General features: G+C 53.6%; 1 protein-coding gene across 10 annotated transcripts in view; it reads right to left on the bottom strand.

The window, feature by feature from the left end:
• The window catches only part of TMEM117 (transmembrane protein 117), a 471,225-nt gene extending 445,494 nt beyond the window's left edge, over positions 1 to 25,731 (bottom strand). For 2 of the 10 annotated variants that reach the window (XM_089304061.1, XM_089304066.1), the window contains exons 1-2: positions 25,327 to 25,465; positions 17,323 to 17,627 (exon numbers count right to left, since the gene is read on the bottom strand). In XM_089304061.1, coding sequence (XP_089160187.1) covers positions 17,323 to 17,599 — 277 coding nt within the window. In that variant the 5' untranslated portion in view covers positions 17,600 to 17,627; positions 25,327 to 25,465. Of the gene's footprint in view, positions 1 to 6,377; positions 6,499 to 17,322; positions 17,628 to 22,822; positions 23,079 to 24,595; positions 25,230 to 25,326 lie in introns of those variants that run through there. The other 8 variants (XM_051850978.3, XM_070049713.2, XM_089304065.1 and 5 more) reach the window with 8 other exon arrangements.
• Between the last annotated feature and the right edge of the window lie 353 nt (positions 25,732 to 26,084).

Here is a 26,084-nt window from a genome sequence, read left to right as displayed (position 1 = left end):
ACTGAAAATGCTCCTCGCCCCTTCATATCCTATGGTACTGCATCTCTGATGAGTTATTTGTGAAGCACTTAGCAGCACCAAAGTAGCATCAAATAAGAAAGTCCAGCCTGATTCTCCTTTTTGGTTGGAGAGGGAGAGAAGCTACAAGTCCCCAGGAACACAAACTAGGAACGTTTCACACTGGAAGTTTGCAGGGAGGTTTCTGATCATGAAGTCAATTTCTTAAAGAAAAACATGGCTATTTAGATTATTCCTTCTTGGGTCAGTTTTGACAAATTGTTCCTATCAAGAAGCATGTCTGGTCATTTGTGGGGACTTTGGGGTGGGTTTATTGGCATACATTAGCACTGTCCGCTCTTCCTCATTTCAGGAGTGTGACCTTCTGTAATTGCACACACACGTCTACAACGAGGTGAAGTCACCGCTTCACCACTTTGAAAGGTGCTCCCTTTGCGACTCTGTCCAAGAGTAACTCATGCACACTGCTTTTCTTAAAGTTTATAGGATATGTTCCTCGTCCAGCCTGTTGGTTCCCACTGCTGTGTGGCGGCATTTAAAACATGCATGGTACCTGCTTGGGTGAGGATCTCTGCCTTGCAATGGACCATTCAGCTTCTCTTCATGCAATCAGGGTCCATCCCTGTGCATGTGATCCTTGGGTTTGGGGGCACCCTCTGCATGCATTTTCATCCTGGCTTGTCTGTGCACCCTTCTTCTGATCTTTCCTACCTGCCCGCTTCTGACAATTGCAGGACTCCAATCGACTTCCCACTGAGATTTCTCATCTGTCCTTTTTAGATTACTTTTTTTTTAACAGACAGAGTGGACAGTGAGAGAGAGACAGAGAGAAAGGTCTTCCTTTGCCGTTGGTTCACCCGCCAATGGCCGCCGCGGCTGGCGCACTGCAGCCGGCACACCGCACTGAACCAAAGGCAGGAGCCAGGTGCTTCTCCTGGTCTCCCTTGGGGTGCAGGGCCCAAGCACTTGGGCCATCCTCCACTGCACTCCTGGGCCATAGCAGAGAGCTGGCCTGGAAGAGGGGCAACCAGGACAGAATCCGGCGCCCTAACTGGGACTAGAACCTGGTGTGCCGGCGCCGCTAGGCGGAGGATTAGCCTAGTGAGCCGCGATGCCAGCAGATTACTTTTCAATGATTGTTCTAGCAATTGTGACATGGCTGCTTAGAGCGTCACCGTCTAATCAGAGTTAACGCCTGCCACTTCAGAGAAAAGAATCTTACAACAGGGTAACGCCAGTTACCTCCTCCCTTGGGATCAGTCCTGCTACGGCATCCTACCTTTCCTCTAAACAACAGTGTCTTCAAGGACAGTAAAGGAAGGAAAGGACAGCCTTTGCATTTAGCCCGTATTTATGGGTTCTAGTCCTCTTCCTTCCACGCTGTGGACCTGAGCTTCCGTCTGGTCGCCGTGACCTGCAGCCTGAAGTACTGCCTCCGGCACTCCCCAGAGAGCAGGTCTCTCGCCGACCGTCTTGGGAATGCCTGCAGAAACATCTTCACTGTGCCTTCCTCTGGAAGTGCACGCTGGCTGCACACACAGTTCCGGGCTGGAATTCTTCTTCCATGGCTTTAGGGCTGCCTGCTGGCGACACTGCCAGACACCAGCATGCACGCACTGACCCCACTCTCCGACGGCCTCAGGATGCCCTTTGAGCCCCTGCCTTGGCAGTCTGCCTACGGAAGTGCAGGTGGCATTCCAGGAACAAGCGAGCACTGCACTGAAACCCTTGTCCACTAATTCCAACAGCCGGTCATCTAAGTGTGTGTCTCTAACAACTACTTTTCCTCTGGGCCACTTTGCCCAGGGTTTATTTCAGGTGCAGTGCATTTCACTCAGAGGTGGACATTACAGATGGTACATCGTTCCTTATTTATCTTAAACTGTGTTAACCTTTTGTTTTCCCGGACACTTAACTTACTGGGTAATCACCTGCGTGGAGCTGCTGTGACTCTTGGTCAGTGTGTGTCCCTGGCAGGGCTGAGGCAAGTCTCAAAGTCCTAAGATATAAATGTTTTATTTCTAAGGAACACCTTCTGGGTTTCAAAGGAAAACCCATGGTGTTCAGCAAACCTTCTACTCCCTCGGCATGACTCAGACTCCCAACCCCATGCCCCTGCAGCAAAAGCCAGGGACATCTCCTCTCCCTCCCACCAGGGCTGTCCCTGGCTTCCTGGAGACTCCCCAGAGTGAAAAGCTCGGGTCAGAGAGGGTGCAAAGAGTGTACACATGAAATTTGGGGCTCCCCACCCTGAGGGCCTGCGCTTTCTGGAACTGCCATGGTCACATCCCAAAATGCTTTGTGCCAGCCCTCAGCTCTACATTCTGAGAGCCCAAATCAAGAGAACTGCAGTGTTCCACCAGAGTTGGGGCTGCCCCATTTCTAACAGGCTGTGGGGCATCCGGGGTTAAAGCAAAGGACCTCGCCACCCAGCTCCCTTAACCAAGGCCCAGTCCCTGCCTTTCCTGCCATCATTTGGGCTTTCTCCAATGCCTTAAATAGTTTCCATTTGGCTCAGAGGCTGTCATTTTTATCTCCAGGAAGCTTATTCTGATACCAGCTACTCCCATCACTTGAACTAGAATTCCCAACGTTACCCACCTTGTATGATGGGCGCAAATATGCGGACAGGCATGGCATCCCCAGCATGTCAAAACAGCAATCTCTATCATTCTCCCCAAAATCTGCTCTTCCCCCAATCTCCCTACTTTATTAAACAGCAAGCTGAAGTACCCACATGCAGACAAAAACAAAAACATGTAAGACCCACCCTTCAATCTGTGTTTCTCACCCATGTCTGATCCATCACCCAATCCTGGGGGATAAGCTGCAAAGGCACCCTAAGTCCACCCACTTGTTCCATCCCTGCTGCCACCACCCTGCATCAAATCCCCCGAGCCTTCTCCAGGTCACATCTCTACAGCAGCAGCCTCTTAACTGCCAGTCACGGCTGAGGCTCCCCGCCTCTCCTCCCCAGGCAGCCACTGGTGAATGGTCACCACGAAAACCTAAACCAGGTCTGCCCCAACCCTGTGGTGGTGCACTCCTGAAACGAGGCAAGATGTGCTTACCGTGACCATGGAGACCTCCATCACAGTTCCTCCCGACTGCTCCTTCCTCCTCATCCTTTCAGCCCCACGAGCTCCCCTGACACTTCTCAGACCACATCTGGGCCATCAAGGATTCTGCCTGTACTGCTCGTCCCGTAGGCAGCACACTCTTTGTGGCTGTCCCCGGGCCAGCTCCTTCTCATTGTGCAGGTCTCAGTTCCAAGGCAGCCTCCTCCAGGTAGCCAAACTGAGGACCCTGGTGAGAGCGGCCTCTGAGCTCCAGCGCAGGCACAGTCTGTCCCACGCTCTGTCTGGTCTTGTTTATGGAACGTCCCACTGTGTGGAAAGGCTCCCTTTAAATTCCTCCATCAGCCAAGACGAGCTACATTATGCCATGAAAACTAAAAACAGGCCAGCACTGTGGCTCAATAGGCTAATCCTCCGCCTTGCGGTGCCAGCACACCGGGTTCTAGTCCTGGTCAGGGCACCGGATTCTGTCCTGGTTGCCCCTCTTCCAGGCCAGCTCTCTGCTGTGGCCCGGGAGTGCAGTGGAGGATGGCCCAAGTGCTTGGGCCCTGCACCCCATGGGAGACCAGGATAAGTACCTGGCTCCTGCCATTGGATCAGCGTGGTGCGCCGGCTGTAGGGCGCCGGCCGCGGCGGCCATTGGAGGGTGAACCAACGGCAAAGGAAGACCTTTCTCTCTGTCTCTCTCTCTCACTGTCCACTCTGCCTGTCAAAAAATAAAAAATAAAAATAAAAAATTAAAAAAACAACTCCCAGATCTCAGTGCCCTAAAACAAGGTAAGCTTGCCGAGTGCCTTCCCCCACGACAGGTCCACTGAGCACCCGTGGGGACTCCACTCCACGTCCCCTTCACCCTGGGACACGGGTAGAGGGAGCAGCAACCACTGGGAACACTCTCCATGGAGGAGAGGAAGCAACTGGAGTGACAGGTGTGTGTCACCAAACGCTCTAGCGCAGAAGGGCCGCCCTTCTGCCCCCCACCAGCCACAGCTGGGACCAGGAAGGACAACGGTGTCGAGCAGCAGAGACAAAAAGGCACAGCTCTCTGAGGAAGTGAGTGGACGGTGGCAAGTGTGTGTTTGCTCCACCAGAAGATGCGCACAAGACCCCGAGGGGGACTGCTGCTGTCACAGGCATCACCGCTCCCTGCAGCAGCCTTCTGGAATGAGTGCAGTGCACCTCTCCCGTTAGCTGTCCGTGCCCGTCTGAGGATACACTACGTCTAGACCTGCTCAGAGCACCGTGTCGAAGGTCTTCCTCCACCCACTGCTGATGGTTTTAGGAGAGGATAAAATGCTGCACTTTCACACTGAGTTCGATCTCCCATCTAGAATTCAGCTGTTAAGTCAAGGATCTGTCCTGTTTTTAAACATGAATTGTGAAGCACCTGTGTTTACAAAATTCAGTGGAGGGAATAGAGTTCAGGAATGTGTTTAGGCTTCAAACAAGCAGGCAAGCAGCCAAGAAATTAGCCCACGGGGTCATTTTTGTGTGCCTCCATGGACAGACCCTGGCCAGGAAAGCTGGGAGCCTCTTCCATCTCCCCCCACCAGTATAGACTGGGTGCCTGCTCAAATCTGGAGGAAGGGAGGGAGAGAGGGAGGGAGAAAAGGAGGAAGAGAGGGAGGGAGAGAGAAAGGCAGGGAGGGAGAGAGGGAGGGAGGGAGAGAGGGAGGGAGGAAGGGAGAGAGGGAGAGAGGGAGGGAGGAAGGGAGGGAGGGAGGAAGAGAAGGAGGGAAAAGGTGGACAGCAAACAGGGCAATGTATTGTTGTGTGTTACATGATGACCAATCAAATAGGGGCATTTCGGGAGGCACCCTGGAGGCCGTGGGGTTTCCTCCCCGGCACGATGACTTCTGGACGAAGACCCAAAGAGGACAAAAGGGCAGCCTGTGCAGTTCTTGGGGGAACACCCGGGAAAGGCGGGCATCACAGCCCCCAGGCCATGGCCGCAGAGCGGAGCAGGGGGAGGGAGGGAGGGAGGGAGGAAGAGAAGGAGGGAGGGAGGGAGGGAGGGAGGGATTTTTTTTTACTCCACAAGATACCCGAGAATCAGAACCTTAAAGACAAACAACCGTGATGACGCCACAACTGCCAACTCCAGCAGAGGTTTCCACCTGCACTGTGAAAAGCGCAGTTCCAGGATCAGCACGGCTCCCACCACAGCCAGCAACGGGGCCAGCACAGGGCAGAGGTGACATAAAGCTGCGGCCACTGCTGGAGACACCTGCATCCTACGTGGGATCCAGTCCCACACTTCCATTCCGATCCACCAGGGAGGGAGGCAGCAGTGACGGCTCGAAGGGCTTGGCTCCAGCCCTGGCTGTTGTGGGCATCTGGGAAGTGAACAAGGAGAAAGGAACTCGCTCTTGCTCTTTCTCTCTCTCTCTCTGTCTCTCTGTCTCTCTGTCTCTCTGTCTCCCTGTCACACTTTCTAAATTACCATAAAAACTGGTTTTCTCCACCTCCCTGTTCCACTGAAGGAGGGGGTTGGGAGGAGCAGTAACAGAGAGTCCAGAAGATGGAAAGAACTGCCGGAAAGAAAGTCACCAATCGTGCAACTGTGTGTCCCTTGGGAGCAAACTCAGATGTGTGGCTTTCCCTAAAACGCCCACTGTAAATGCACTCAGACGCATGCCTTTCCCTAAAACGCCCACTGTAAATGCACTCAGATTAGAAACTAAACAAAGTCACACAGATGTGCTCGTTTCCCTCTACTGTTTCTCCTAAACCCCGTAATCTTGCTACCCCTCACAACCCCTGCTCTGCTCTGCGGCCATGGCCTGGGGGCTGTGATGCCCGCCTTTCCCGGGTGTTCCCCCAAGAACTGCACAGGCTGCCCTTTTGTCCCCTTTGGGTCTTCGTCCAGAAGTCATCCTGCCGGGGAGGAAACCCCACGGCCTCCAGGGTGCCTCCCGAAATGCCCCTATTTGATTGGTCATCATGTAACACACAACAATACATTGCCCTGTTTGCTGTCCACCTTTTCCCACTAGAAGGTATGCTCAGAGCCTACTGAATGAACAGAACCAAGACCTGTATCTTCAAGGCTCCCATCCTTGCAAATGAGCTGAGACCAGTCCATGTCTGTGCTCCAAGAAAGGGGACAAGTTCAGGCAAAGGCAAAGCTTCAGACAGAAGTCAGCAGGGGAAACCCTCCCAGCTTCTCTCTCTCTCTCTCTCTCTCTCTCTCTCACACACACACACACACACACACACACACGTGAGCAGAGGCTGCTGTTCCTCTGACTCCTCGGTGGTTACAAATCACCAGAACGATACCTTTGCTTCCTCAGCAGATTGGGAGAACAAAGTGCGATGACCCAACGATACTGTAAGCTTCCAGTCTGGGAGACAGACTGAGATTCTTCATGCGTACAACAGGAAGGGAACAGACACAGCGGAGTCGCTGGAATGCAGCTGCTACTGGGAAGCACTGGGGGTGGGGGGAGCATGTCCCAGCACCACCAGGTCCTCCCCAACACTCCCTCCCTCCCCCTCCGTCTCCTCCACTCCATCCTCACCACCTCCACTGCAAAGCACAGCCTTGGCCACTGAGGCCAGGTGCACCCCGCTGGCCAGCCAATCCTGCATTCTGTTCCTACATGCTGCTTCAGTCTTGCCATCCTCTCGACCAAAACCTTTCCATTTTCTTCTGGGACTTTTTTCTTCCATATTTCATTTGTACTCACAATAAGCTTGCATGTTTTAAAGTGAAAAGGGGAGAGATATCTTTCCATGGCTTCCTACTGTTTTCAGGATGGATTTTAATCTCCTGAACCCAGAATTCAGGATCTTCCACAATCTGTCTCAAAGCTCTGTCCACTCAGACCCAATGTCCAGGAGAACCACCCTGGACACACTCCACTCCTCATTTCCTACTTTCTTTCCCCCCACAACTTGGAGGGTACCCTCCTTCTCCCTCCCACAGACTCTCCTGGGGCCACCGGGCGCAGCTTAGACCAGATCCAAAAGGAGCTGGGTCACGGTGGCAGGACGCTGAGCGCCCGGCGGCAGAGGTGCTCAGAGCCTGGCTGAGCATGGAGCAAGGCAGGCGCACCGCAGACTCCCGGCTCACCGTGACACTGCATCTGAGCACTTGTGCTGTGAATGACACGTGGGCCCCGTCAGAACACGTGGTCCATCTGCTGACCCAGCCTTGCAGTCCTGCCACAGCTGTGCTGTCTGCACCCATGCCTAACCTCCCTGGCCGGATGGTGACCCCCAAAGAGACAGGCTCACGGCCCTGGCACTGCCCCTTGCTAAGGATGGTGCTCAGTCCCTTCATCAGAGATGCCGTGGTTCCAACAGCAATGAACTGAGGACAGGAAAGACTGTGGGGCACACAGGTCACAGGACAGCAGGAAGCAAGAGCCTCCCAGTTTTCTGCAGAGGAGGATCAAACTCGCCGAGGAGGTTCAAACCACGTATGAGCTGCTGGCTGGCTCGCTCACCGCAATGGGCACATCCTTGAGCATACACAGAGCACCACGGCAGCACGGCCGGCCCAGAGACACCAAATGGAGAGGTGTGCCCCAGCCTCGGTCCCCAGGGTGCCGCCGAAGGCCACATGTGCTGTCCCACCAGGCTAAGGCTCAGCAGACACAGCGGCCTTGGTCCTGGACGTGGAAGACTTCTTGCTGGGTCAATGACACGACTTTTTCTAAGCCAAAGGGAGGGCTGGCCAGACGGGAGACGGCGCCAGGAGACTCCCAGATGATCAAGAGCAGTGTTGCAGGGAGGGGCCCGGCACACCACGGGCCTAAACAGACGGGGCTCGCCGGCTGCCAGCGCTTCATCTGCCAAGCCCGGGAAGGCAGCCGTCTGGCCATCGGCAAGGTGCAGCCTGTGTTCCAGTTTTACTGCCGGCTGCTGCTGTGACCTTGGAGCCAGCAGGCCGACCCTGCACACACTCCTGTCTTCCCATCAGCAGTAACTCCGCAGCACATTCACGATGAGAACACGAGTAGAAACAGCACAACTGCTTCCACCAGCACAGCTCTCAAAGCTCAGACACATGGCGCCACGGCCACCACCTAAAGCACCCAGGTTGTCTCTGGGGAGCCCCTTGTTCCAGTCTGACCTTCAGTGTGCCCTAAAGTCCCTGTCCAGACCCCCGCACAGCCATGCACCCACACCCAGCCACCCTGGGGCTGCAGTCCTGCCAAGGCCAGCTGGTCACATCCCAGCTGCACCGTTCCAGCCAGGCAGCGTCCCTCAGCCTGGTGACAATGACTCTACTAGCAGGAAGCAGTAGAGAACAGAAAGCAATCCCGGAACTTCAGATTCTTCAGCATTCTCTCCAGGCACGCAGGGATTATTACTTGGGCAACAAACACAAACTTCTACAGATGTGACTTCAGACAAATCAAGGGTGTGAACCATTCACGTGCAGCCTGCCACACACTGTCTCCTGAGCTGCACAGCCCACCTCACAATGACAGTGGCCCCGGAGTCATTCCTGCTGCAGTGCCACGCGACAGGTGCTAGCAGCGACTCTGATGGGCGCCCTGAGGCCACACCTCGCCCCTTGCCTCGCAGAACTGGTGTAAGGAGGGACCTAGAAAGGAAGGAGTGCCCCAGCCCTGAGTGTCTCTTCTGTGTCAGCACCATCAGAAGTGCCCGTCAGAGCCCCTGCTGACAGCTGCTTAGCTGCAATGCTCTGACCGGTGCAGGCGTCAGGCCCCTGAGCTCCCCTCACAGGGACTGCATCCTCTGGGCTACAGGAACATGGCAGCATCACAGGGCTGAGAGCTGCAGCCGACCGCCTTTCGGGGCCAAGGCGTGCATGGGTGACTGCGCTGCAGCCCACAAAGGCTCCTGGTGAGCTGGTGTGGGAGGAAACGGCCTCCCCCGTGGGAATTCCAGCCTCTCCTGCTTCCTCTCCTGCTCGCAGAGGGAAGAGCCTTAACGGAAAGGAAAGTTTTCTGTAAATGGCCACAGGGTTCAGTTCCTCACGCACCAAGTTCTCTGAAGAAGGCTCTCCCTGGTGAGTTCCCAGAAGCACCAAACGTCTGCAGTTTTCCAGCAAGCCTTCCCTGTCTTGTTTTTATGTTTTATGCCACAAGGCCACTGCAGGCTTTGGAATCACATCTGCTCTAACGTGAATTCTGCAGTCACTTCCGGCCCTAGAGCTATTCACTCTGAAAAGGAGCTGAGTGTTGACAGTTCAAGCACATGGCAAAATGAAGACTCAAGCACCCAGGACAGAGAAAGAAGCCGTGGCAAGACATCTAAATAACATTCTTGGTGTGTACAAGATAAATGTTGAGAGGACAAAGCCTGCTTATAAAGCATTTGTTCAGAAAATTCCCCCAAAATGAAATCCTTATGACCTTGATAATGCGATACTAAAAGTAATCAATATTGGGGCACCAGTTCAAGTTCCAGCTGCTCTGCTGCGGCCGGCACACTGCGCTGATCTGATGGCAGGATCCAGGTGCTTCTCCTGGTCTCCCATGGGGTGCAGGGCCCAAGCACTTGGGCCATCCTCCACTGCACTCCCGGGCCACAGCAGAGAGCTGGCCTGGAAGAGGGGCAACCAGGACAGAATCCGGTGCCCCAACCGGGACTGGAACCCCGTGTGCCGGCGCCACAAGGCAGAGGATTAGCCTGTTGAGCCGCGGCGCCAGCCTGCTCTGCTTCCAATCCAGGTCCCTGCAAATGGGCCTGGGAGGACAGAAGATGGCTCCAATGCTTGGGGCCCTGTACCCACACAGGAGACCCAGATGAGGCTCCTGGCTTCAGCTGGCACAGCCCCAGACACTATGGCCATCTGGAGAGTGAACCATGAGGAATCAATCTCCCTCTCTCCCTTCCTGTTACCTGGCTTTTCAAGTAAGCGAACAAATCTTAGAACAACAACAACAACAACAACAACCAATCATTGACATTCACCCTGAGTAGACATAAACACACTTCTTAAAAATCAACTACTGGGGTGGGTGTTGCGGCACAGCCGGTTAAGCTGTTTCTTGGGTTGTCCTTATCCTATATCAGAGTGCCTGGTCTGAGTCTCAGCTACTCTGCTTCTGATACAGCTTCCTGCTAACAGATTCTAGAAGGCAGGAAATAATGGCTCCAGTGCTTGGGACCTTGTCACCCACATGGGACATCCAAATAAAGTTATGGGCTTTGGCCTGGCCCAGTCCGGGCTGGTACAAGCATTTGGAGAGTGAAGCAGTGAATGAAAAACCCATCTCTCTCTATCTCTCTCTCTCTCTCTCCCTGGCCATCTGCCTTACAAGAAGATGAAAATAAACAAACATTTTAACAGATACCAATGATAAAATAAAATATGCTATCAATAGGGCCATTTCTGCTATTTACCTATTAAGACCTCAAATGAACACAAAGTCAACTCCTTTGTATACAACCGTATTAGAACAATGGTTTGTCTTTCCTAAACATCTGATTCTCCATGTTTCCCAATTATTTATCATCAGGACTATCTCACCCATGCTTTCTGCAATGTCTGAGTCTTTCTTATTTTGAAATGACCAAAGTCATTTGCATATCTGCATATACAAAGAAGAAAAACTTCAAACTCAGCTTAAGGCAAAGATGATAGAACACAAAGAGGCATTCAGGTTTATTAAATTCATTCAGTGGGAGATAAAACAAACAAACTGGAATTTGTCTTCTCAAACCCCAAATGTCCTGAGAAGGCTTTCCCCAAAAAGCTAAAACTGATGGAGATACACAGAAGTTAGCAAACTCTTCAATACTTTGCCTAACAGAAAATTACATGTTTCTATACGTATTAGTCAGTGTTGCCATCTAGTTCTCAAACCTTTCTTTTTTTTATCTCCCCCTTTAAAAAAGAATTGTGATTTTTATGCGATGGATGATACCTGGGGTTGGGGTCGAGAATATGCACATGACAGGGTCCACAATACAGCATCTGGGATTCTGAAACGCAAAGGGCTCTGAGCTTTGGAACTCATTTACTGGCAAGAGCAGACCACCTGTGAGTTCTTCCAGCAGCATAAACTCGCCTGAACCTGCCTGTGGCTGGCTGTGGTCTTCACTTCTCCGCGTCATGTGAGTACACTCCTCTCTTCGGCTACAGAAACGGGAACACGTTTGGTGACGGGTTATTGAGCAGAGTGACCTACTAAATGCAGGCTCACTCATTCTACCCTGAAACAAGCTGGCCTCAGGGTCTTGCAAAGCTGTAAAACGCACACAGGGTGCTTTCCTGAGCAACCTCCAGGTGACTGGGCCCTCTCCTGTGTGTTGCCTGGAGTCACCACTTACTCACCCACAGCTTCTCTAACTGGGTTCACCCTCTTTTTCTCCTGCAGTAAAATAATCCCTGGGCTGTGACTCGCAGTCCCCTGCCTTGTCACGTGCCATCTGCCGTGGAGGGACACTCTCTCAGGGATCATGGCCTCCCCCACCCCATTCTGCCGGACCTCCCACCCCCAGGAAAGACGACCCGGGACAAACTCCAGCCTGAGTTATTGCAGGTGGGCCAACATTTCTTCTGCTTTCTGCTCACTTCTCCAGTCTCTCTCCCTTCTCTACACCCCTCAGCCTCTGCTTCAAGATGAACCTCACCACTTCCCAGGCTGTTCAAATGCTTTCCTCTATTCAGAGGCTGTCAGGGAAGAGTCAGGGTCCCGAGTCAGCATTCCAACTCAGCTCGCCTGCCCGGCACTGCCGGCTCGGGCCTCACTCACCTCTTCATGGCCTCCAGCCAACGCAGGCCTGCCGTCCTGGGTGTGTCCCCACCCTGCGGTAAGCCAGCGAGACTTGACAGGCTCTGCTCCCACCACCGCCCAGAACCTGAACTCAGAACCAGTTCCTGGCAGCATGTCTCTCTCATTCCCCTTGTGCTTTGGGCTGATCAGAGACGAAGCTTCCTTCTGCTCCCCGGCACTTACCACTCACGGCAACCCCCCAGGGGGAGTCAGTCCCCCAGCACACAGTCTGCACTGTACTGCAGACATGTGGCCTTGAATCATCAGAGCATTCATGGCCAGGTGCAGGCGCCCTGTCTGCTAACCAGACTTCAAACTCCTGGAGAGTACAGACCCTTCTTCAGCTCACCAGAAGAAGGCAGTACCCACACAGACAACACGTTAGAGGAAGAAACGCCAACGTATTTACTCAGTCAGATGCACCGAGCACACCTGTGCCAGCCATGTTGCAGGCAGAGTATTATCGATATAACCCCATCCTCACGGGACTAAATGGCAAGGACGTCGACCTAACCCCTGCCTTCCTATCACCTACGGTGTAGCCAGGAGATGAGACGTCAGACAACCATGCAAGTAACCACGGGCTTGTGAATGTGCGTTTGGGAAGGAACTGTATGGGAGTAGCAGGGTGGGGCCACGTGCAGATGCCACGCCACTCCACTCGTCCTGAGCCCGCCTGCCTTCCAGCCTGTCTTCTAGAACTACACAGGAGACCGGCCTTGCTGGAACAGGCTCAGAGCTCCTTCCAGTGCAGTGCACCAGCCAATGCACTAAAGCAGGTACAAACAATTCTGTCACGAGCCGAGGCTCCTTGCACACATCAGAAAACAACAAACGAGGGAAGACAAGCAAGAGAGGAGCAGTTTGAAAAACGTCTGTCATAACCTTGACGTTCTAAGATCCATCCTGGGACAATGTGATTCAACCACGAGGCACGGCTCAGATCCTGGCTGCTCCGCCCTGAGTGGAATTTCTTTCATGCAATAGAGCGTCACAGAGTTGTTCTCGTGTTTACTCTACACTTCCATGCAGTCTGCTTTAAGATACAAGAATATTAAATCCATTTCTGTTCCCATTTCATCATTCAGATTCTCCTGTACAAAGCAGCACAGAAAAACAAATTCTTTACCAAAATTTAGTGCAAGAAAATTCTAGAGCTCAGGGCAAAAAAAAAAAAAAAAAAAAAATTTCTCCTGTGGCCCTCGCAGCTGTCACTATTGTTGCACTTCCCTCACCCAGGCTCCAGGGACGTTCAAAAACCAAGCAAGGTAATGGCTCATGAATCAGAACATACCTGATTCCCCTCTTCTCTGCGGCCCTGATGTTCTATTCCTATTGTCTTATACATACATGCTGTAAATAATTCAACTCCTTTTGGAATACAAATGTACTAAATAAAAATTTGGAACAAAAACTTGCTTCAGTAAGCTCAAGAAACTGACTTCTCCTTGTCTGTAAGGCCTTATCAGCACAATAACTCTGGGTTTGTCTGTTACTGGATTTCTATGAAGGATAGTTCCCCTAAAACTAAATCACATTTGTTAAACACCTATTTATAAAAAAAAAATCCAGGCCAGCGCCGCGGCTCACTAGGCTAATCCTCCACCTTGCGGTGCCGGCACACCGGGTTCTAGTCCTGGTCGGGGCACCGGATTCTGTCCTGGTTGCCACTCTTCCAGGCCAGCTCTCTGCTATGGCCAGGGAGTGCAGTGGAGGATGGCCCAAGTGCTCGGGCCCTGCACCCTATGGGAGACCAGGAGAAGCACCTGGCTCCTGGCTTCGGATCAGCGCAGTGCGCCGGCCGCAGCGCGTCGGCCGTGGCGGCCGTTGGTGAGTGAACCAACGGCAAAAGGAAGACCTTTCTCTCTGTCTCTCTCTTTCACTGTCCACTCTGCCTGTCAAAATAAATAAATAAATAAATAAATATCCAGAGTCATCCACACAACTGGAAACCAGAAGCACAGAAGTGCAAACTGACCCTCCAGTGGAACCTAATTCGTGCAATTCTGAATCTAATACTCACCTTGTCAAGATTTAGCTTTAAAACTGAAGAAGTTATTCGGAATGCACCAATAGTTATTTCACTTGTATTCCTAAACTATGTTAACTAAATGGTCACAAAATTGCAATACTTATGTCTCGCAGGAAAATAAAATCGTTAACCACTGTAACTGAGTTTGCTGAATCAGGTGCTCCCAGGACCCGTCCCTCTCCCGCATGCGTGCCTTACGTGGGCAGCAGTGTAGCATCTTTTTGAAGCCTTCTGACGAGAGAATTCCCGTAACTGAGGAAAGACACATTACTGAAATGCAGTATCATTATGTATGCAGTATGCAGTAGCCATCCATTAATATTCATGTCTGGCATTTCATTAGGTATTTATTAAAAAACATTCAATTGATACTAGCATGTTATCCTGTTCACTTTGCAAAAGATTCCAATATCTGCTACAGAAATTCCTTTGCTTGTAATTAACAATCCCACTCCTCTCAAAACCAAACCCACCAGCTGCCACAAGTAAGCACCTACACCTTGCCCAAGGTTCAAATATGGCCCGTTAAAAATGAGCTATGTACAAACACAGACCACTTGGGAATGGGGTGCAAACACTGACGCTGAGCAACCCAACAAGAAGATGCAGCTTTGCATCCACTTTGGGATCATGCCAGAGCTGGAACTCGAAAGAAAAGGAGAAGTTAGCCCGGTGGACAAGGAGGGGAAACACAGGATGGGCTGGGAGGGTGTGTGCGCAGGGTGCAGAAGCACACGGCAGGTTTGAGAGCTAGTAAGAGGCTCCATGGTGTGGGACGTCCAGGGCCAACCTTGGACTTGGGCACAGCAGCACCAACGAAAGGAGTTTGGATTTTCTTCCCTAGGTCACAGGAGCCCTTTAGCAACACAGAGAAACCATTTCAGTGGCAACATCTATTCAAATAGGAGGAGGGAAAATGAAATGATTTAAGAGTTCATGAGCCACAGAAAGACCAATGGCCCTGGAGGAAGAAGGGAGTAGAGGCAGAAGACCAGCTTGGAGGTCCTCAGGACATGGAATCAGGAGCCCATTTATCACACACCGAGAGATCGGTTCTTCTCCGACAACCCCCACAGGTCTAGTAAGGAAAAGGGAGAAGCAAAGTGCAAAATACAAGTGACAGCATCGTAGAACCTCCTCCACTATAAGCAGAAAACAAGAAGATACACCTTTTTTCAGTATGAATTCAAAACTACCTGTACCATCACACCCCGTGAGGTCTGGAGTGCTCATACAGGAATGAGATGCACGCCCTAGCAGAAGTGCAATGCTGCACTGAAATGTGACCTCCAGGTAAGTGTGCAAAAACAACTTCATGAAGAATGGCCGTGGCAGAAGCAAATGTCTGCTGTTTGGGTTCCTACATAAACCATACAGTTCCCAATCGGTCCCTGATAAAGGCAGATACCGTTTCTCCAAATGGGATATTTTGGTCTGCTCACCTCAGCTCTAAGCTTACTGGATGGCTCATGAGCACACCTGGCCCTTGCTGCCATCGGGTCTGCTGCTCTATGTGCACCTACTCTCCCCATCTGGGGAACGGGCCCCTCTCTCTCTCCCCCTCCCCAAGCTCACGTAAGCACGCTCGGCAGACAACCCGCCTCACCTGCGGTCCTCAGGGGCACGCCCTCTGTGTCAGTGGCCATCTCTCCAGCTGCCCGAGAATCCCTGTGTCACCGGCCACGTCCACCGTCCCTTCCCTTCTCCTTACTCCCGTGTGTGCTAGCCAGCTGTATACAAACCTCCATGCCCCTGCCCACTCCTCCCAGGCCATCATCTCCCTCACCTCCTTTCCACATCCAGCCAGAATTCTTGTTAAACAACTCAAAACCCCTTTTACTAGCACTCTCCACGGCTGGTGCACCCTTTGAGCAACCCCCACCCAGATGACTCACCCTCGAATTCTGTTCCAGGTGACTGACCTCTCGGAGAGCAAACTGCTGAATGCTTCAGACTAGTGTCATTCGAAAGCACAGAGGCTCACTTCCAGTCAGCAACAATCAGCAACCCTCTGTTTTGTCCCCAGTTCGTTCACCCCACACATTCCAGGGTCACTGTGCCAACCCTTGACCCCTGACATCCCCGAGCCCCTCCTGTGTGCCTCTTCAATGCCTCTCATAGCAAAGCAAAGGTTATGGGAAGGGGAGGCACTCGCCTCCTACATACCTGGCAGGATACCCACCTGCATCTCCCCTCTGGTGCTTGCTAAAGCCACCACTTCCCAAGCCAGAGAAACCTCAGGGACGTTAACTTTCTTCTTTGTCTCTTTAACTGGTCTGCCATTCAATCCAGCCCCTTCTCCCACAGCCACAGGCAGGTCGATTAATCTCCCTCCTGAGAGTACAAGGTAGCCACCCCCACCAACACCAGCATGTCCCTTGGCCCCTCTTCCATTCGTAGCCACTTGCCCATTTCTTTCTCCTACTGCCCTCAAAACTCCTTGAAGTTACGTACATATAAGTACGTGTGTTTACTATATATACTCCCATAGACGATGACTGTAGAATATGTGCGTTCCATATACTAATGTAAGAGACAAATAGCAACGGTTTGACGAGTGAATAGACTGGAAAGAACACAGAGTAACCCTAATATTATACGTACAAGGGTACTCCAGAAAGCTTGTGGAAAACAGAACTCTAAAAAGAAGCCTGTGTTGTGCACAAGAAAATTCAATCCATATGTGCCTATGTATATGAACATGCAATTTTATTCCTTAAAACTTCGGCATTTGGTTTCTAACCCACTCCTAGACCAAAAATACCTGCACCAAGTGTGCTACCACCTTAGCACTGTTAAAGCCAGGTCCCTGTCCTGGGAGTCACGTCAGCCTGTCTGGGTGGACGGAGCCTGATCTTCAGGTTCGGAAGAATACAGCAGACACAGGATGGACACTGCCCATCTGACAGAACACAGGCCCCAGTCCCACTTCCACCCGCGTCCAAATGAGTCCATCCTTGTCCTGAAGTGTCCTAATATCCTATGGCAACTTTCCCAACCCAAACCAGTGGGCCTCCAGCGGTGTTTCATGCCACCGAGGGACCCCTTACCGATACACTCTTGTGTGGGTGAACAGACTCAAAAGGAAAACATGCTAAAGGCAACGTTCAAAACAAGACGAGAGCTCAAGGCTAGCATTCTGGTTCTAATTTCTGACACAGACCCCACACCTACGTTACAGACAGCAGTGTGATGTGGAGGCATCCTGTCCTGGTTTGCAGACTCTTAACTGTGCCACACTGACACACACATCCGTTTTACCTCAAAAGCCACTTTTTGGAAAGGAAATTTGGCTCTCATTTTGCCACATGCTGATTTTCTCAGTCTGTGGGCAAAGGGGTCCATCACACAGAGAACAGCGGGGACCCTCGGCACCGTGCTTCCCACTGGGCCACAGGGAAAAGGCAAACGCAGAGGGGCAGCAGAGCTCTGTCTCGGGGAACGGGCGTCGGACCCCGGGCAAGGCGCACTTCCTGGGCCGTGTACTCACCGAACAGACGCTGGTGGAAGAGAAATTTGCCAGCTACGAGGCCGGTGAGGATGGCCAGCAGCCACAGCAGCACCTTCAGCACCCTCCAGCCAAGCCCTCTGGGGTATTTATTGGTCACAAACGAGAAGCAGTTTCCGACCACAATGACATTGGCTTCGGTCTGGCTGTGAGAGACCGGGTCCTCCGCGAATATTAAGAAGTTGAAGAAGATCACCAGGTAAGCCACAATCATGCGCGACCAGGGATGCTGGAAGTAGTAACGGAAGTCTTTACCCATCCTTCAGAGCTTCAGGGCCGGAGCGCACCTGCACAAGAACAGAGAAGCAGGGTGAGTGCAGGAAAGCAAGCGGCAGACTCCGTCTCTCCCGTCACCTGCTCACAGTCACAACAGCTCAATAAAGGGAGCCTGTGGCCAGCAGGATGCTTCCTGTTCCTGTTTACGGCACCGAGAGCAGCCCGCGGCAGAGGAGAGTCCACGCTGTCCCTTCCCCCTCGCCTCGTCATCCCCTGATCACTCAGGGATGTAAGAAAGGAGAATAAGGGCAGAGTGGTGAGGAGGGACGGGAGGGCAGAGTGTGGGGTGGCCTGCAGAGGTCATCCCGGGAGGAATCCAGACTTCTTCTATTTGCTCACTGCTTCTGTCTTACAGTCAGAATGCAGCATCTTTTTTTTTTTTTTTAATATTTATTTATTTACTTGAAAGTCTGAGTTACACAGAGAAAGAAGCAGAAGCAGAGAGAGGGAGGTACTCCATCCGGTGGTTCACTCCCCAATTGGTGCAATGGGCGGAGGTGAGCCCATCCAAAGCCAGGAGCCAGGTGCTTCTCCTGGTCTCCCACGTGGGTGCAGGGGCCCAAGCACTTCGGCCATCCTCCACTGCACTCCTGGGCCATAGCAGAGAGCTGGATCAGAAGTGGAGCAACCGGGACTCGAACCAGAGCCCATTTGGGATGCCGGCACTGCAGGTGGGGGCTTTACCCGCTACGCCACAGTGCCAGCCTCCAAGCAGCATCTTTCAGAATTAAAACATTGCAGAAGGGAGCTGTACACACACTAAGAAACACCGCACAGCAGACATGCTCCCAGTGCCAGCCCTCAGGTCCTGGGACTCAGGGTCCTTCTTCACTTGCTGCGTGCCGTGTGAACTCTGCAAAACGGTCACCACCTCCTCACCAATCACAGTCAGCACGGGATCCACTGTACGGAGCAGTGAGTTTAGGACAGAGTTGCTGCCCCAGAAGGGCATGGGCCCTGGTGGATGGCAGAGGCTCTCCCCATGTGAGACAGGCTCCCCCTACATGGGCCAGAGCAACTGCTTTCTGGGAGAGAGGACAAGGAAAGAATTCACAGAGGAGAAGACATACAAGTTTGGGGTTCACCAGTAGGACTTTCCTCCAGTAAGGAAGGCATCACTGGACGCCCATCTAGAGGTGGGCCAGAAAAACACAAACACCCAGGCCCTGCATCCGAAGTCTGTATCTACTGGGGGAGAGTCTCCCCCATCCACCAGTGCCCCTCCCATGTTGGGAGAGCCTCCTCCATCCACCAGTGCATGCATGAATGAGTCTAATTCTGGGGCTGGCTCTGGTGAGACCATGTGGCTCTTAGTCCATGCTATAGCTATTTTTTTCCTCAGCAACAAAACTGGATAAATCTTGGATAAGACAATTCCTAAAGCCATTTGCTAATTCACTTTTCTTCTTCCTCAACTTATGCAGGACTTTCAGCGGGATGAGAGACCCTTGCAAGGTCTACAGTGCTGCATAGGCCAGGCTCCAAGCCAGACATCTACGTGCATGACTATGTCACTGATGTCACCACAGTCCCCTGAGCACTCTGAACCTCGGTCTCATCTCTGCATGCTACAGGGAGGGAACACAATTTGTGTGAGTTTCTCAAAGGCAGACAGCTGGCCAGCTCAGACCTGAGTTCCTGAGATCTGACCACAGGCGACCCCACAGGCGGTCAGAACTGCTCTGGACGGCACTGGCTTACGGGGAGCTCCAGGACCGGGTCTCAGGGACGCCATGCCCTGAGCCTTCTGGAGGCACATTCTTCTCCACAGCGTTCTGTCCGTGCCGCAGGGCTTGCTTCCACAGCCCAGGGAACAGTGACCTGTGGGAAGGAGTGCTGCAAAAATCCCAGGCATTCTGGGGAAAATGGTATCCATGGACAAACATCCTTGCTTGACACACAGCTGAGAGAGCTAGGGTCACATGTGGGCCTGATGTCTTCCCCGTTCATGGATGGTCAGAAAAACACCTGGGGAGCTCCAAGGCTCCCAGTCCCACTCCCAGTGTGCTGGCTGATGAAGACTAACAAAGCTCACGATCAGCTGATGAAGACTTACTGTAACTATGTTAGCAAAACAACATAACCACACAAAAGGCGACAGAACTCAGCCAAACGGTCACAATGCCTCCAATTCATGAGGCTTGTCAGCAATTTCAAGTCCCTGGTGATCCTGGTGCACACTGGGAAATACTCGTTCCGCTCTGATCACATAGGAATGGTGACTGTCGCAAGACCCTTGCTTTTACGTTTGCTTGTTAGCACCAGGCTCACTGCCATTGCAGCAGCAGAGATCTGCAGGTATGGCTGTCCCAGCAGAGAGCCCAGCAAGTGAGTAAATACACACAGAGAGATGCTACACATTTGGGCGATGTTTGATGCACAAGAATGCCAGGACGGGTCTGTTGTCAATTTGGCTTCATGCAGCACCTTTGCAAGTGTCCACACACCACCAGCACTGAGAAACTCTCAAAAGGCATCTCAAGGACCAATGAGTCTTGCCTGGGACCTAGGTAGGCGTGGCACTGAAGAAGCTGTCACAGTTACTAAGTTGCCGCAACCTCCCTTCCCTCCACCTACAGGAATCAAGGCAGCAGGAGGTACAGCACTGGATATACATGAGCCTGATTCTTTTTCAAATGAACGCCTGGTAGAGGACTGGCATATGCAGATTTTATTGTTGTTTTTAACTTTCACATTTTGCTCTGTGGGCTCTGGAACATCCACATACGCAAGTTAAATTAGAACATTGTGAAATTCTTGGAGACACTGGTTCCTCTCCAGCTCGGGCTATTTCAGGAGCGACAACCACAGTACTGAGTGACAGCTCCAAACCAGCACATGCTCTAAGTTAACTCCCACGGCAGTACTGAGAATGCTACTATCACACCCATGCTGCAGGTGAAAAAACGAAGGCTCAGGGCAGCTGCTGCCTGTTTAGTTCATATTTCCAGTGAGACTAACAGCAGGATTGTGGCACATCTACGCCACACCTTGTCCTTTCTAATGTGCCCCAAGTGCTTCTTCAGTAAGTCATTTCTCATTGTGCTCACAGCTCATTCCTTGTTTCCACTAACAGTTTCCATCCCTTAGACACCAGAAGGAAACAGGACCCTGTTATTGATCATTTGGTCTTTTCGTTTTAAGCTAAACACAGCTGGTATTTATTGCTGCCTCAGAATCAAGAAGCTAAAGTGCTGTCTTCAGTGAGTCCCAAATTTCTCACAGTAAGTCGAGCAGAACCCCTGCCCATCCCCACTGCCTAACCTCCTGCACAAGGCTGCCACGAGTGTGCCTGGTCATCTTGGCCCTGCTCCCTGGCCTCTTATGTGTCCTGACGCCACCCAGAATACCCGAACCATTTTTGCCACTTTTGTTCACGTGGAGTCCCTTATAGTCAACATGATCATTGCAGACTCCACTGCTAAAAAATCAGGACCAAGGTTTGAAATTTGACTCTGCCACACAACAAACACACACACCCTTTTTGACAGGCAGAGCAGACAGTAAGAGAGAGAGAGACAAAGAAAAAGGTCTTCCTTTTCCGTTGGTTCATCCCCCGGTGGCTGCTGCGGCCGACACACTGCAGCCAGCACACTGCAGTCGGCGCACCGCGCCGATCCACAGCCAGGAGCCAGGTGCTTCTCCTGGTCTCCCATGCAGGTGCAGGGCCCAAGCACTTGGGCCATCCTCCACTGCCTTCCTGGGCCACAGCAGAGAGCTGGACTGGAAGAGGAGCAACCGGGACAGAATCCAGCACCCCGACCGGGACTAGAACCCGGGGTGCCGGCGCTGCAGGTGGAGGATTAGCCTAGTGAGCCGCGGCGCCAGCCCCTTTTCAGTTTTTAAAACCCTTGGCCGGCGCCGTGGCTCATTAGGCTAATCCTCCGCCTAGCGGCGCCGGCACACCGGGTTCTAGTCCCGGTCGGGGCGCCGGATTCTGTCCCGGTTGCCCCTCTTCCAGGCCAGCCCTCTGCTGTGGCCAGGGAGTGCAGTGGAGGATGGCCCAGGTGCTTGGGCCCTGCACCCCATGGGAGACCAGGAAAAGCACCTGGCTCCTGGCTCCTGCCATCGGATCAGCGCGGTGCGCCGGCCGCAGCGCGCCGGCCGCGGCGGCCATTGGAGGGTGAACCAATGGCAAAAGGAAGACCTTTCTCTCTGTCTCTCTCTCTCACTATCCACTCTGCCTGTCAAAAAAAAAAAAAAAAAAAAACCCTAGATACGGATGTGATTTCATCCCTGCTCCCAGCTTGTAGAGTGGAATTGTGGAATCATCCACAAATCCACGTGTCTGTCTCCAGCACTGGGAGATCACAGTGCAGTGCCGAGCTCAGGGCAAGCCCACAGCAGGCATCTACTGAACACCCTGGACAGGACCCTCAGCAGGAGAAGCCCCTGTTGTCTGTGGGAGGTCAGAGGATGGACTCAGCCTCCACTAAGAAGACAGAGAGCAGCGGGTGTGTGGACTGCAACAGCCCCCCGGGCCAGGGGCAGAGCTGAGGCACACCCTCCCTGTCTCTCAGCAGCACAGTCCGCATTCCCCACGTTTTTATCGTCTAACATTTACTGAGTGCTCACCACAGACCAGACTGTACGCGAATGAGCTTTCCAAGCATCTCCTCTAAATTTTATGGCTGCCCAAAGAGGATAATACTCTATTTTCTCCATTTTAGCAATGTTGAAACTGAGACTTGTAGTTCAGCAATCTGTACAAAATAACAAAACTAGTCTGTGGCAGAGCCAGCATTCAAAACTCAGCCACCTGTCTTCAACACTCTCTGTAGTTCCCTGCCCCACCAGAGTCCAAAATCCTGCCCTGCACAGATGTCTCGAGCATTTACAATGACATCAACGACTCACAGTGCTCCCAGCATGGACAAGCCTACTACTGTTCTCTCACTGACCTCGGCCTGGGGAGACCGCGGGGTCGCCGCAAGGGCGGGCGGCTTCTCTGAGCATCAGCGTGGGCAGCTGAGTGGATCTCCTCACCTTTGCAGTGCATCCCTGACGTCCACTCAGAACTAGACTGACCCACACTGTTCAATCCCTCTCTCGGCCATGACACTATCAAGCAGATGCCACCGTCAGCCTCCTGGAAGTCTTTGTCTGGAACTAAGGCTAAGACTGCAGAGGAGCAGAGGGAAAATGGGAGGGATGGGGGACACTGCAGATGGGGGACACACTGCCCAGGACCACTGGAAGGACGTACATTTGGTTCCATGAGGAGAACATGCAGGAGCCTGGGCCTGTGTGTGAGAGGTAAAGACAACGTGGGACCAGTTCCAGGCACATTCCATAGAAGTGTCGGTTCAGGGCCTCACTGAAGGCCTCGGAGCAGAGCAGCGACACATCCGTTCCTCCACTGGCTCGCTCAGCATTTGCTGAAGGCCCATTTGTGTCCGGCCTGGCCTTCGGGGGAGGGGTACTGACAGCCAGGCCCCAGTGCCATGCATCCGACAGTCTCCTGGGAGGAAATGGACAATGAACAGGTAAAGCTACATGCACAGTGCTTTAGAAAGTGGACAGAGACGAGTAAAGCAAGGCCAAGTTAACATGGACTCGCCAGGAGCGGCCGCAGCTGAAGAAGGAAGCCTCAGTGTAAGGCAACCTTGGAAGGCAGGTGTGGAAGAAAGGAGGGAGGCAGGCACATCGCAGGGCAAAGGGTGATCCAGGCGAGGGACGGAGGTTGCAAAGCTCCGTGCTGGGTGCCTGCTGCCTGCACTGAAAAAGCTGGAGGTGGCCAGAGTGACTGGCGGTCGTGAGTTCTGGGAACCAGTTCTGTCAGGAGCAGGCCCTTGGGCAGGCAGAGGGCAAGGCACGGAAGCAGCTCGGCCTCTGAACTTCCCAGAGGCCGAGCTGACAAGCCTTGCTGGCAGATCCCAGATGGAACTCCGCTTCTTGAGACAGCTGATGTGTGTCCTGAGGGGAACAGGGCTGTGGCTGACAGACACAGCCCTCAAATAACTAACAGGCTGATGGCTTCGTGAGCTCTGGGCTCTGGGAAAGCGCTTGTCAAGGATCCCCTCAGGGAGTCCCCGTACCAAGCCTCTGCACTGACCAGGGAAGCAGCAGAGATTCCGAGAGGTCACCACCTACCCCAAGTCTACCACCACCCGGCGGCAACAGGCACAGTGACCTCTACAGAAACCCAGAGGTAGCAGTGCTCCCGACCCTGGGAAGGAGGAAGCTCCAGTTCCCAGGACAAGGAAGGAAGAGGCAGGACTAAGTGATGACACACAAGGACTATTTTCTGATGGATGGATAGAGACATGGGCACGTGAGGGACGGATGGACAACAGACCCACATAGGGTGAGAAAACACAACAGCACCAGGCTCCACTCCACAGAGTGCAGACTGGACAAGGGGACGCCCAAGTCTGTGAGAAGAGGAGAAGCCAAACGGAAGTCTGCCCGACAGGTCTTTGTCATCTGCAACCACCCGCAGCCAGATGGCCTGAGCAGAAGGCGCCAGCAAGGGCTCAGTACCTTCTAAAAACACCAACAGCAACAATGTCAGAAGTGAAGCCACAACGTCTTACCTCTGATCCGATACAAAGACCACACAGCCTTTTAAATAAAAAGCAACCTTTTAAGCCAATCAATGAAACCACTGTAGTGGCTCCCAGCTGCTGAGAGGGTCCCTCCACCTGCCAGTCACTTCCCGGGCATCCTTGTCTCCGGTTTCAACCTTTCAGTGCGGTTCTTCCCTGCTGTCCCTGGGACCACCAAGTGATGAACCCACCCACCCCCTGTTTTTAAAACAACATCCTCAAGCAACCTAACTGGGGGTCCCTGAACACAGCCAACTTTCCAAGGAAGTGACAAAGCACTCCACATGTATAAAGTGAAAATACAAGCAGCCACGAAGTATCTTCAAAGTTTAGCCCACCGCTCCAGGTTCTGATGGAGAATGGGGTGCCAGGGTCAGGCTAAATGCAGGCTGAGCGAGCAGCATGGCAGGGGTTAAAGAAAAAGCATTCACCTCCGAAGTCTGGGTGAATGACTGGCAGCTTGCAGAATAAGCCTGACCAGCCTCAGACGCAGGGTGGGGAAACCCCTCATCACCGCTGAGTGCCGAGGACTGGGGGAAAGAGAGAAGGCCTGTCCACGCTGCAAAGTCAGGGCTCCGCGGCACCGGCTCGACTACTTTTCAGGTGCAAGAAATTGGAAGGCGTCTAGAGGAACACAAACCGCCCCCCGCCCCGAGGCGCTTCCTAGAAGCCTGGCGTGGACTCGGGTAGCCTAGTCACCGGCCACTCCAGGACGCTCGCACTTGGCCCTCCGCCGTGGGTCGCCGCGCCCCTACCCACAGACAGGCGCGCAGGCAGGCAGGGCAAGGTTTCCGCCCCGCAGGCGCACAGCTCCCGGCTCCGCAGAGCGTGGAACGCGAGCCCGCGGTGGCCGCACGTGTGGGCCCCGGGCACGGTCGGGGGAAGGGAGCAGACGGTCGCGTCCACTCGCCGCCAAGTTAGCCAGCACCCCGCGCCCACGTCGCCCTGCCTCTCTGTTTAAGCAGCATATCTGTGGGCGGCAACCTGTTAGTTCAATTAACCCAAGCTCAGGGCGCCGGGGCTCCGGCCCTGCCTCGCCCAGGCCAGGAAGCCCACAGTCCGCCCGCCGCCCCTTCCCCGGGAAGCGACCCTGCCCCGGCCGCGCCGCATCCCCGGGGAGCGCAAGAGGGCGCGGGGCTGCGGGGCCGCGCACCGTACTCACCGAGGGCCGCGAGCGACGCGCGGGGGACCGGCCAGCTGGGCCTGGCGGCGGCCCTGCTGCCACCGCTATAAATACCGGGCCCGCCGCCTACGCCGCGCCCTCGGCGCCCGGCCCTGCGCGCCGGCTCCGCCGCAGGCCCGCGGCCCCGCCGGGGCAGCTTGCGCGCCTCCCGCCGCACCCGCGCCGACTCGGGCCGGGGCCGGGGCCTCCCTCCCCGCCGCGGCCGGGCCTCTGCGGAGCGGCCGCTGCGGGCCCGGAGCGCGGGCGCCCGCCTCAGCCCAGTGAGCCGGCTGCAGCCCCTCGGGTGGCCGGCGCGCCCCTCCCGCTACCAGCCATCCTGCAGCGCCCGCGACCCTGGCGGGGCTCCACGCTCCGCAAACTTTCAGGGGCGGCCTCGGCCCAGCATCGTCCTTGCCACTTTGGCATCAGAGGTGGGGGCGGGGCGGGGACACGGCCCAGCAGGACCAGGAGGTCCAGTGCATCCTCCCCAGCTGCACAGCCATCCACACACGCCTGCCTATGCACGCGTGTCCACATGCACGTTACATACATCACACATATATGTGCGCGAATGCCTTCACATACAACCACACACACATGCACATTCCTTAGGTACATAAATAGGTAGCCACACGTGCACGCAGTTTATATATACGTGTGCACAATGCACACATGCCTTTACACAGTATGTACACATACATATGTGCACACATACATCACATACAAGTGCAGACACGTGCACACTTTTAGCCTTTTTG

The sequence above is a fragment of the Oryctolagus cuniculus genome, chromosome 9, assembly GCF_051225735.1.
Source record: "Oryctolagus cuniculus isolate XC-2025 breed Fujian yellow rabbit chromosome 9, ASM5122573v1, whole genome shotgun sequence".
NCBI classification, from domain to species: Eukaryota; Metazoa; Chordata; class Mammalia; order Lagomorpha; family Leporidae; genus Oryctolagus; species Oryctolagus cuniculus.
The sequence above is the reverse complement of the archived record's forward strand: the minus strand, read 5'-3'. Positions and strand labels throughout refer to the sequence as shown.